Source organism: Salmo salar, chromosome 01 (genome assembly GCF_965601325.2).
Source record: "Salmo salar chromosome 01, fSalSal1, whole genome shotgun sequence".
Lineage (NCBI taxonomy): Eukaryota > Metazoa > Chordata > Actinopteri > Salmoniformes > Salmonidae > Salmo > Salmo salar.
The window spans coordinates 44,055,001-44,067,014 of NC_138291.1; the positions used below are offsets into that span (position 1 = coordinate 44,055,001).

Consider the following 12,014-nt stretch of genomic DNA (forward strand, 5'->3'; position numbering starts at 1 on the left):
CCCATATTAAGATGCTCTCTCTCTCTGTGGTATTTCTCTCTCGTGATAATTGGCTTCCTGGAAAAACCCCAAGGAGACACTCTGTTGTTTATAGACAATATATTTAATGGAGCTTAATTAGAATGAAGCCGTGTTGCAGAGCAGCTGTGTACACACCGAGGGAATCTGCGAGGGGAAACCATTCAACACAATAGCAGACTTAAGAGCGAGAAATGCAGTGAGAACGACCAATCTGACTTTATAATGGCTGATTGAGACGGAATGTCTCCAGTGCTGGAGTGCAACGGGTTTTTTAACACAGATGTACTTCGTTATACTGTGTGTGTCTCGTTCACAGACAGAATATTACCATTTGGCTCTGGGTGCTGAGATAAGTAAGCGTGTTGGACTGGGACCACGAGGCTCTCACTGATCAATACACTCTACACTGATGATCCAACAACACATGGATGTTTGGTGACTTGAGCCCATCATCACTAGCCTGGTACTATATTCATTGCTTGGCAATAACAACAACCATAGGAGATGGCAAGACAGCACAAACACAGCTGGGAGCACCAGGCTAAGCTACACATCACAATGAATAGTATTATAGTCACTTAGTGCCTGTTTGGGGGGGTACCAACTCACCAGTCACAGCTGCCTTCCTCGTCACTACCGAGAAGGCTTACCACACCCTTGACAGTCAGGCGGTAAAAAGATGTGATGGTTAATGTGGGTCTATCCCACCATGTTTGGTCTGTGGGGTGGTACCAATGATTATTGGGTGGTACGGAGGTCGGCTGGCTGCCTGGGTAATGATGAAGTGAAAAATGTGACAGAAATCGATTGCCATTTGAAGTTTGGTTCATCGTTGCATCTCTACATCTCTTACTTTTTACAATGTTTGCCAGCAAAGAAGCCCTCCGTTTGCCAAACAAATGGCTGTCAGGTTGAAGAGCAATATTGTGATGAGTCCTACTTTCGTCTCTCTCCAGGTCTGGTGGAGATTCTGTTGATGCACCCTCTAGATGTGGTGAAGACCAGGTACGTCGCCCTATAAAACACACACACACACACACACACACTTTTAACCTAAATCCAAATATGGCTGAATACAAACAGTGTAGTTATTCCCTCCGCAAGGCAATCAAACAAGCAAAATCCCAGTACAGGGACAAGGTGGAGTCGTAATTCAATGGCTCAGACACGAGACTTATGTGGTAGGGTCTACAGGAAATCACTACAAAAAGAAAACCAGTCACGACACCGACGTCACGCTTCCAGACAAACTAAACACCTTCTTTGCCCGCATTGAGGATAATACAGTGCCACTGTCGCAGCTCGCTAACAAAGACTGCGTCTCCCCTCTCTCCTTCTCCGTGGCTGACGTGAGTAAAACATTTAAACGTGTTAACCCTCGCAAGGCTGCTGGCCCAGACGGCATCCCTAGCCGTGTTCTCAGAGCATGCGCAGACCAGCTGGCTGGTGTATTTACGGATATATTTAATCGCTCCCTATCCCAGTCTGTTGTCCCCACATACTTCAAGATGGCTACCATTGTTCCTGTAACCAAGAAAGCAAAGATAACTAAATGACTATCGCCCCGTAGCACTCACTTCTGTCATCATGAAGTGCTTTGAGAGACTAGTCAAGGATCATATCACCTCAACTTTACCTGTTACCCTAGACCCACTTCAATTTGCTTACCGCCCCAATAGATCCACAGACGATGCAATCGCCATCACACTGCACACTGCCCTATCCCATCTGGACAAAAGAATAGCTATGTAAGAATGTTGTTCATTGACTACAGCTCAGCATTCAACACCATAGTACCCTCCAAGCTCATCATCAAGCTGGAGGCCCTGGGTCTGAACCCCGCCCTGTGCAACTGGGTCCTGGACTTTTTGACGGGCCGCCCCCAGGTCGCAAAGGTAGGAAACAACATCTCCACTCCGCTGATCCTCAACACTGGGGCTCCACAAGGGTGCCTGCTCAGACCCTCCTGTACACCCTGTTCACCCACGACTGCGTGGCCATGCATGCCTCCAACTCAATCATACATTTTGCAGATGACACAACAGTAGTAGGCTTGATTACCAACAACGATGAGACAGCCTACAGGGAGGAGGTGAGGGCTCTGGGAGTGTGGTGTCAGGAAAACAACCTCTCACTCAACGTCAACAAAACAAAGGAGATGATCGTGGACTTCAGGAAACAGCAGAGGGAGCACCCTCCTATCCACATCGAAGGGACAGCAGTGGAGAAGGTGGAAAGTTTTAAGTTCCTGGGCGTACACATCACGGACAAACAGAAATGGTCCACCCACACAGACAGCGTGGTGAAGAAGGCTCAACAGCGCCTCTTCAACCTCAGGAGGCTGAAGAAATTTGGCTTGTCACCCAAAACCCTGACAAACCTTTACAGATGCAAAATCGAGAGCATCCTGTTGGGCTGTATCACCGTCTGGTACGGCAACTGCACCGCCCTCAACCGCAAGGCTCTCCAGAGGGTGGTGCGGTCTGCACAAAGCATAACCAGGGGCAAACTACCTGCCCTCCAGGACACCTACACCTCCCGATGTCACAGGAAGGCCAACAAGATCATCAAGGACATCAACCACACAAGCCACTGCCTGTTCACCCCGCTATCATCCAGAAGGCGAGGTCAGTACAGGTGTATCAAAGCTGGAACCGAGAGACTGAAAAACAGCTTCTATCTCAAGGCCATCAGACTGCTAAACAGCAATTACTAACTCAGAGAGGCTGCTGCCTACATTGAGACCCAGTCACTGGCCACTTTAATAAATGGATCACTAGTCACTTTATGCAATATCACTTTATATAATGTTTACATACCCTACATTACTCATCTCATATGTATATGCTGTACTCTATACCATCTACTGCATCTTGCCTATGCCGCACGGCCATCGCTCATCCATATATGTATATGTACATATTCTTATTCATTCCTTTAGATTTGTGTGTATTAGGTAGTTGCTGGTGAATTGATAGATTACTTGTTAGATATTACAGCACTGTCGGAACTAGAAGCACAAGCATTTCGCTACGCTCGCATTAAGATCTGCTAACCATGTGTATGTGACAAATACAATTTGATTTGATTTGATGACGGTGTGACGTTTTTTTTGTTGTTGAATTCACGTTAGTTGACTTCTCAACCATGACGTTGAACTGACATCTGTGCCCAGTGGGTTGGGCCTATATTCTGGAGTGTTTCTCTCCCCGGGGCTTTTTCCCCGCTGCTTAGCTCAGTGGGACTGGATCTGGCCAGCACTGTATTCTCCCAGTGGTGGGCAGCATCCCCTGCCAAAGCCTTAAACCATTTTGTGGAAAATGAAATGGATCATTTACCCATTCCACCCCACAATGTTTAAGTAATACGTTTTTATGTTTTGCAAATCGCTTACATTTTTTACCTCATTATTTAATTTGATCCCATCCTTTTTTTCATGGCCTCTGGGTTGCTGCTGGAAAAAGAACCAAACAGAGAAAATAAATCTGAGTGCAGAGTTTTGGGGTTATTGTTCTTTATGTTTTCATCCTCTCTCTTTATTTCTCCCTCCCTCTCTCTTTTCTCCCTTCTCTCTCTCTCTTTCTCCCCCCCTTTCTCTCCCTCTGTCTCTCGTTCTTTCTCTCCCTCTGTCTCTCGTTCTTTCTCTCCCTCTGTCTCTCGTTCTCTCTTTCTTTCCTGCCCCCCCCCCCCCCCCCCCCCCCTCCCTCTCATGTAACGGTGGCCGTGCTGTGAGGGTAGAGAGGTAGGAGGGTGATCAGGACCCTCACACCACAGCCACTCAGCCATCCATCCATAAACAGGTCGTGGGCTGCTACTAAAGCTTTATAGTCTTTCACAGGCCCAGCAAGACCGCTGGCAAGGCCTCAACACCCCCCTGCCCTACCCCTCCACCCTTCCCTCTGCCCTTTTCTCTCCTCCCCTCCACACCCCCCTGCCCTACCCCTCCACCCTTCCCTCTGCCCTTTTCTCTCCTCCCCTCCACACCCCACCGCCTTCCCCTCCACCCTTCCCTCTGCTGCCGCCCTCCAAAACCCTCCCCTCCACCCGCCCTCTATAAATTCTGCTGCTTCTCTGTCATTTACAGCAGTAGTTTCTTGGTAAATAAACTTTCGAAGGCTTGCCTTTTAAAAAGGGAAGGTGGAATGGAGGCCACGACCAGAAGGGAAGAGCGAGGAGGAGTGGAAATGCAGGAGGGATAAAAGGAGAAGGTTGTTGGAGGAATACACTCAGACACACAAACACCTCACAGACGCACGGAGACCGGCCGGGCAGTGTTGTATTAGTAGATATCTGATACTCCCGGGGCCTGTTGTGTGATTTACAGCCCTGGTTGGAAGGTATAGAGGGTTTATTACAGGTAAGGGCTGACCACAGCCTGTCTGTCCTCACACACAGGGGTCAGGGTTAAAAGTGCACAAGCTATTTTCTTTGTAATGCCCTTCTTTAAAGAGTGGTAAAAGCACCAGTAAAAAACGACAGCTTTATTGAGATGTTATTGATCTGTTTTGCGCCTGTGTGTCCCCGTGCCTCTGCCTGGCCCATCAAATGGGGGGTGTGTGTGTGTGTGTGTGTGTGTGTGTGTGTGTGTGTGTGTGTGTGTGTGTGTGTGTGTGTGTGTGTCTCTCTCTCTCTCTCTCTCTGCCTGCCCCATCAATCCGGAGCTCTTTGGGGATCCATGTATCCATCTATGTGTTTGTCTTGTTTTCAAAGGGATTTCCCTTTTTGTCTTCAGGACATTGCACTTGATGTCCCACTCGATGTCCTTATTCCAGAGGTCTCTGAATGCAGTCTTCTTTAATAGATGGAATAAACAGACAAAAGTATTTCTATTTTGGAACTGGAACTCAGAGCCAAGGCCAGAAATATGGAAAGTTTATTGAATCTGCCTCTTTAAACTTCAGGAGGTTTCTGGCTGCTGAAGGACAAGTTACACACCCCCACCCCCCCCCCCCCCCCCCCCCCCCCCCCCACCCCCCCACACACACACACACACACACACACACACCCACACACACACACCCACACCCACACACACACCCACACACACATGCTTACACACTCGCACTCTCTGTTTCTCTCTTTCGCTCTCTGTTTCACACACTCATTCAGAACATCTACACATTAGATTATGCACACAGCAGAATGTACACACACTAGCTAGCTAGCTAATTGGGACCGAGAAGCAGGAGCTGAACTCTATTAGCAGGCGGGAGGCTTGGAGCTGGCCAGGCTGACTGGTAGCTGATGAGGCCTTCAGACACACACACCTCCACTGCGTCGGTCTCTTTCTCTCTCTCTCTCTCTCTCTCTCTCTCTCTGTGTCTGTCTCTCTCTGTCTCTCTCGCTCTCTCAGCTCTCTTTATTTTCTCTCTCTCTCAGCTCTCTTTATTTTCTCTCTCTCTCTCTCAGCTCTCTTTATTTCTCTCTCTCTCTCTCTCTCTCTCTCAGCTCTCTTTATTTTCTCTCTCTCTCTCTCTCTCTCTCTCTCAGCTCTCTTTATTTTCTCTCTCTCTCTCTCAGCTCTCTCTATTTTCTCGCTCTCTCAGCTCTCTCTCTCTCAGCTCTCTCTCTCTCTCTCTCTCTCTCTCTCTCTCTCTCTCAGCCAGGCATGGCTCTTATTAGGGCCTGGCTGGTTAGCTCCTGCTCCTGTCTTTAATGTCCACTGGCCCAAATTGGACTTCAGGCGACTGGAGTAAATTAAGTTTTTTCCACCGAGCCGCCAAACATGAAAAATCAAAGGGATTTTTAATGGACTTTCTCTTCTGAAGCGGGAAACCTGACAAAATATGTAGTGTACCTGAGAATTCATGTTTACTCATTTTCCCAAAATGAGGGCCCACTCCCATCTAGTTTGAAAGCAGAGGGAGAATGAAGTAGAGCGGGGGGGTTGAATCTTGAGCAGTAGCAAAGTTGAGACTAGTTTGCGTCCCATGTGGAACCCTTTTCCCTATATGTCAGATATTTGATTAATGACCATTTTAGAATTTAGGATTGAATAATGCACAGTCTTATGATGACACAAATACTAAGTGTCTGGTATATGACCATATATCTTTAACATACACAGTGACTCAAATAATAGGCCTTCCTGTCTCCCGTAGACAAGCCTTTCCCATTCAACAAGATTCGAGCAATGAGCTTTTCAGGACAGAAATGAAGTAGTGATCACTCAGTCAGAATCATGTATTTATTTTCCCTTCGATAAAGAAAGGTAAGAGATGAGAGCAATGTGTTGTGGAACTCCAGGCTGGCTGTTAGCAGATGCTGCTGCCTGTGTCCTGTGTCCTGTGTTGTTTTGGTTGGACTCCCTGGGGTTTTTACTGGCCAGCCCTAGGTCTGACCCCAGTTACACACACACACACACACACACACACACACACACACACACACACACACACACACACACACACACACACAGTCAGATCAGACCCCAGTTACTTACCTCTAGTAACAACCACATCTATCTTACATCACCCTTTCTTTCTCTCTCTGTCTGTCTCTCTCGCTCTCTCTCCTTCTCGCTCAGCTCTCTCCGCTCTTTCTCAGCTGTTAGCTCTTTCTCTCACATCTCTTTCATCTCTCTCAGCTCTTTCTCATCTCTCTCAGCTCTTTCTCTCACTCTTTCAGCTCTTTCTCTCAGCTCTCTCTTTCTCTCTCAGCTCTCTCTAGCTCTGGCCCTAATATTACTCACTTCCAGTAATTACCATCTATGTATCTCACATCTGAGTGAGTGTTGCAGTTGCACAGATAGTGCAACCCCTGTCCCTAACCCTCCCGCCACTCCTCCAGAAGTCAGTATCTGTAGGACGAGGAATGTGGCTGTTGTCGGCGTGTTCGTGTGTATGTGCATACTCCACAGAGACAGTGGGGCTGCGTGGTTGTGCCGTTACAGCCCCCCATTAACCTGGGAAAGCACCTAGTTACATGGTTCATGGGCTGGTCTCAGCTCACTTGGAGGTAACAAAGGGTGTCGGGCGGCGCTCTGGGCGGGGGGCGGTGGGGGGCGGTGTGCTCCGGGGCTGGGCCATCTGACTCTGATCAGGCAGGCCGCTAGGACCCTGGGCCGCTACTCCCTCATTAGAGAAGACTAAACACATACACACAGAGGGAGAGAGACACGCACGAATGTACACACTCACACAAACACATTAGAGAGAGGACTAAAGAGCCGACAGCACCCTTCATGTTAGGATCCTGTTGCACTATAGGCCCCGCCCTCTGCATATACAGTACCGGTCAAAAAAGTTTGGACACCTACTCATTCAAGGGTTTTTCTTTATTTTTACTATTTTCTACATTGTAGAATAATAGTGAAGACATCAAAACTATAAAATAACACATATGGAATCATGTAGTAACCAAAAAAAGTGTTAAACAAATCTAAATATTTTTTCGATTTTAGATTCTTCCAAGTAGCCACCCTTTGCCTTGATGACAGGTTTCCCCATCTTGGCATTCTCTCAACCAGCTTCACCTGGAATGCTTTTCCAACAGTCTTGATTGAGTTCCCACATATGCTGAGCACTTGTTGGCTGCTTTTCCTTCGCTCTGCAGTCCAACTCATCCCAAACCATCTTAATTGGGTTGAGGTTGGATGATTGTGGAGGCCAGGTCACCTGATGCAGCACTGCATCACTCTCCTTCTTGGACAAATAGCCTTTACACAGCCTGGAGGTGTGTTGGGTCATTGTCCTCTTGAAAACAAATGATAGTCCCACTAAGCGCAAACCAGATGTGATGGCATATCGCTGCAGAATGCTGTGGTAGCCATGCTGGTTAAATGTAACTTGAATTCTAAATAAATCACAGACAGTGTCACCATCAAAGGACCCCCATACCATCACACCTCCTCCTCCATGCTTCCCGGTGGGAACCACACATCATCCATTCACCTACTCTGTGTCTCACAAAGACACGGCAGTTGGAACCAAAAATCTCAAATTTGGACTCATCAGACCGAAAGACAGATTTCCACCGGTCTAATGTCCATTACTCGTGTTTCTTGGGCCAAGCAAGTCTCTTCTTATTATTGGTGTCCTTTAGTAGTGGTTTCTTTGCAGCAATTCGACCTTGAAGGCCTGATTCACGCAGTCCCCTCTGAACAGTTGATGTTGAGATGTGTCTGTTACTTGAACTCTGTGGAGCATTTACTTGGGCTGCAATTTCTGAGGCTGGTAACTCTAATGAACTTATCCTCTGCAGCAGAGGTAACTCTGGGTCTTCCTTTCCTGTGGTGGTCCTCATGAGAGCCAGTTTCATCATAGCGCTTGATGGTTTTTGCGACTGCACTTGAAGAAACTTTCAAAGTTTCTTGACATTTTTTGGATTGACTGACCTTCATGTCTTAAAGTAATGGACTGTTGTTTCTCTTTGCTTATTTAAGCTGTTATTGCTATAATATGGACTTGGTCTTTTACCAAATAGGGTTATCTTCTGTATACCACCCCTACCTTGTCACAACACAACTGATTGACTCAAACACATTAAGGAAAGAAATTCCACAAATGAACCTTTAACAAGACACACCTGTTAATTAAAATACATTCCACGTGACTACCTCATGAAGCTGTCATCAAGGCAAAGGCTTACACTGAAGAATCTGAAATATAAAATATATTTTGATTTGTTTAGCACTTTTTTGGTTACTACATGATTCCATATGCGTTATTTTATAGTTTTGATGTCTTCACTATTATTCTACAATGTAGAAAATAGTAAAGATAAAGAAAAACATTTCAATGAGTATGTGTGTCCAAACTTTTGACTGGTACTGTAGGTCTCACGACACACTCTCCTTTTTCTAAACACACCCCTCACTTCCTCATTATCATACCCATGATACTCAATAGCCCCTCTCTCTAATCCACACACTTCCCTACTATGTAGCCAACATCCCAACACTTCCAATAAAAGAAGTTCCCTCTCGGGAAGAATAAAGTGTATCTAATCTAGACCATGTCCTTATATACCCCTCTCCCTGTCCTTATATACAGGAGTGGCAGTTAGTCTAGTGGTTAGAGCATTGGGCCAGTAACCAAAAGATTGCTAGACTAAATCCCCGAGCTGACAAGTTAAACATCATTCGTTCTTCCCCTGAACAAGGCAGTTAAGCCACTGTTCCTAGGCCGTCATTGTAAATAAGAATGTGTTGTTAACTGACTTGCCTAGTTAAATAAACATTCAATAAAACATATATCTCTCTCCCTGTGACATAAGTATGGATTGGCTCCTCCCTCTGGGTTTTGACTGACAGTTTTCAGCTCCTCCCGCTAACAGTTTTATCTGTAAAAACCAAAGTAAAAACCCTCTAAGTATATCTTTCTTAGGAGTCTGGATAGTTACGCTTCACTCACCATGAGTCAGTCTCTCTCACTCTCACTCACACACACACACACACACACACACACACACACACACACACACACACACACACACACACACACACACACACACACACACACACACACACACACACACACACACACACACACACACACACAGTCCAGCAGAGACACAACTCTGGTCCCTGATTAGAAAAACCTGGGGTTACCCCTTGCCTCACGACAGTATCCATGACAACTCAGCCTCCATTTGATCCCAGCATGGATGAAAGTATGTCTCTGCTTGAAGGCTAGTGGATCACAATCTTTGACGAGGGCCTTTGACAGATGACGTCCTGTAAGTAACGTGTGTGTGTGCCCGCACGTATATATAGACACAGCCTGGGGGCTTATTCTCTCCTCTCCTCCCCCTCTCACCCCCGACTGCTGTGTGAACCCTGCTGCCCTCCTGGAGGAATCCCTGACACAGTGCTCAAACAACAGGCCACAAAGCTCTGAGGGGCTGATAGCTGATCCGTCCTTGTAAAGGAACATGCAGGTCAGCAGCAGTCAAGTCTCCTCCTAAACCTCTATACCCTGAAAGACTCCTCAAGAGAGTCCCCTCTGACGGTGTGTAAAACTCAGTCTCTAGCCTACTTCGCTCACATTGTGGAGTCAATTACGGATCATATAGAGTAGGGAGAAGGCGTTTCTCCTTACAGTATCTTATCCTTTGTGCGTTTGTGTGTGTGTTTTGAGAAATGTACTTCCTCTCTCCTCATGTTCAATGCCCCTGTACCGCGACTCATCCCTGCCTCTGCCACACTTCCCCTCCTTACCTAACTGACCGCCCAGTAAGCCCACTACATAACACCTGCCTCTTCCTCCATCTGTGGACGATATCCACTCTTGTCTGGCGTGATCTGACCATATATCAGACCTGTTATTTCAAGAGAATCGCGGTTGCATCTCTTACTTGCGTCATAGTAGGATTGACTGTCTTGCCTATGAAGTACCATCCAGAAGGCCTATATTTAAGGAAGTTAAGTGGATGGATAGCTACTGTTATCCTCATCCTATCCTCTCCTTGCTGCAGCACTGTAGGCCAGTCCTGTCTCTCCCATGGATCTCCCTCTGGCTCTACTCACTTCCCTGTTGCTGCTCCTGCCACTACACATTATGACCGGGTGTTGAACAGGACCACTACCTAGGAGGTGTCAGTGTCACAAACACCTCAGCGCATTATGTTACAAAGATTGAATTGTTTAAGTACTACAACTGCGTCTGAAAAGAGCCGTTTTAGAGTGGCAGTACAGGACTTGATGAAAACTCGTTTGTTTCCGCGTCTCGGGGACGCCTGGTGGCATCTGGAACCTTCTTCACATTTCTCCTCTCTCTCTCTCACTCACTCACACTCACACACAGTGCTGGGCCTTGGGAGGCAGGGGAGCGAGGAGGAGAGGAGAAGGGATTGTCACCAGCAGGAATATAGAGGCTCGGGTTTTGCCAAGGACCAAGGAAACACTTAGGAAAGTTGTCTTCTGTCTGGAAAGCGTGTGCGGGCGTGCGTGTGTTACAGCCAAGTCACCCCCACTGTCAGAGAAGTCTCCAAAACCATGCAGCATTCCCTCACTTCAAAGTGGTGCTTACTTTCCTGTCCTTTGAGCTGGGTTAGTATGTACTGTGCTATCTCTAGAGATCCTGGCTTGTGCTCGGCACTTCTTTCCTTGCTTTGATCTCCCCTAGCTCAACCTGTACCTTCCACTTATTTTCAAGAAGTTCAGTACTGACTATGACTGTGATATGTGGTTAACATAGCTAGGTGGTTGTCTCACGTAGCTATCTTAAGTGCGACTTAAATGCAAGTCGCTCTGGATAAGAGCGTCTGCTAAATGATTAGAATGGAAATGTCAACTGTTCAGCATGGTAGGCGAATCATCATCATCATCATTATCATCATGGGAGTTTTGAGCTCAGATATTTTTCTGCTCTTCCTGTTGACATTGATTCTAAAAGTTATATTCATGGACACCCACTAAAGCTCTTTATTGTCCTATTCCTCTACTACTACTAGTTGACCCTTCTATCACCCATCTTTGGGTCTCTCATCAGCTAGTTTTATGCCGTTCTTCCTGCCCAGAAGTCTGATCAGCACAGTGGGATCCAGGGGCTGAGGGGTCACAGTACATGAGGAGAAGACATCTGGGTCCCAGGGAGAGAGAGAGGTAGCTTCACCAGCCTGATCACTAGAAGTAGACTTCGATTTCGGACGTTTGAAAAGGTCCCCACAACGTCGATATATGCCTTCCTCAGCACTCACAAAAAAACGTTTAAAAAAATGGTTGCCCGTTTAGGCCACTGCACCAGCACAGTTCACAATTATCCAGCAAGCCGTAAGAACACCTGATGATAGTAGCTGGAAACAGAGCTTTGTTTTTAATTATTTTTGTTTTAAGCCTTCCCCAAACCATAGCCTGAAACTTAACCACTCAGAATGAATGCCTAAACTGTTAACCTTCTGAGTGGTTTCTGTTTCAACCCTGTAACCACGAGGAATGAATGCGTCTCGAAAAGATGTTCATCCAAAATACGTTTAATTTCGAAGGGAAATGATGATCTTGTTGAGCTTGCCGGTGAAGAACCACAGGAGTCGTGTTTATCTGAACTCACACA

The 12,014-nt window shown here is 46.6% G+C and overlaps 1 protein-coding gene across 3 annotated transcripts in view; it reads left to right on the plus strand.

Moving 5' to 3' along the window:
* Positions 1-12,014, plus strand: part of slc25a21 (solute carrier family 25 member 21) — a 209,440-nt gene that overhangs the window by 137,092 nt on the left and 60,334 nt on the right. For all 3 annotated transcript variants that reach the window (XM_045717979.2, XM_014197922.3, XM_045717980.2), the window contains exon 3: positions 978-1,026. In XM_045717979.2, the coding sequence (XP_045573935.1) occupies positions 978-1,026 (49 nt within the window). The remainder of the gene's footprint in view (positions 1-977; positions 1,027-12,014) is intronic.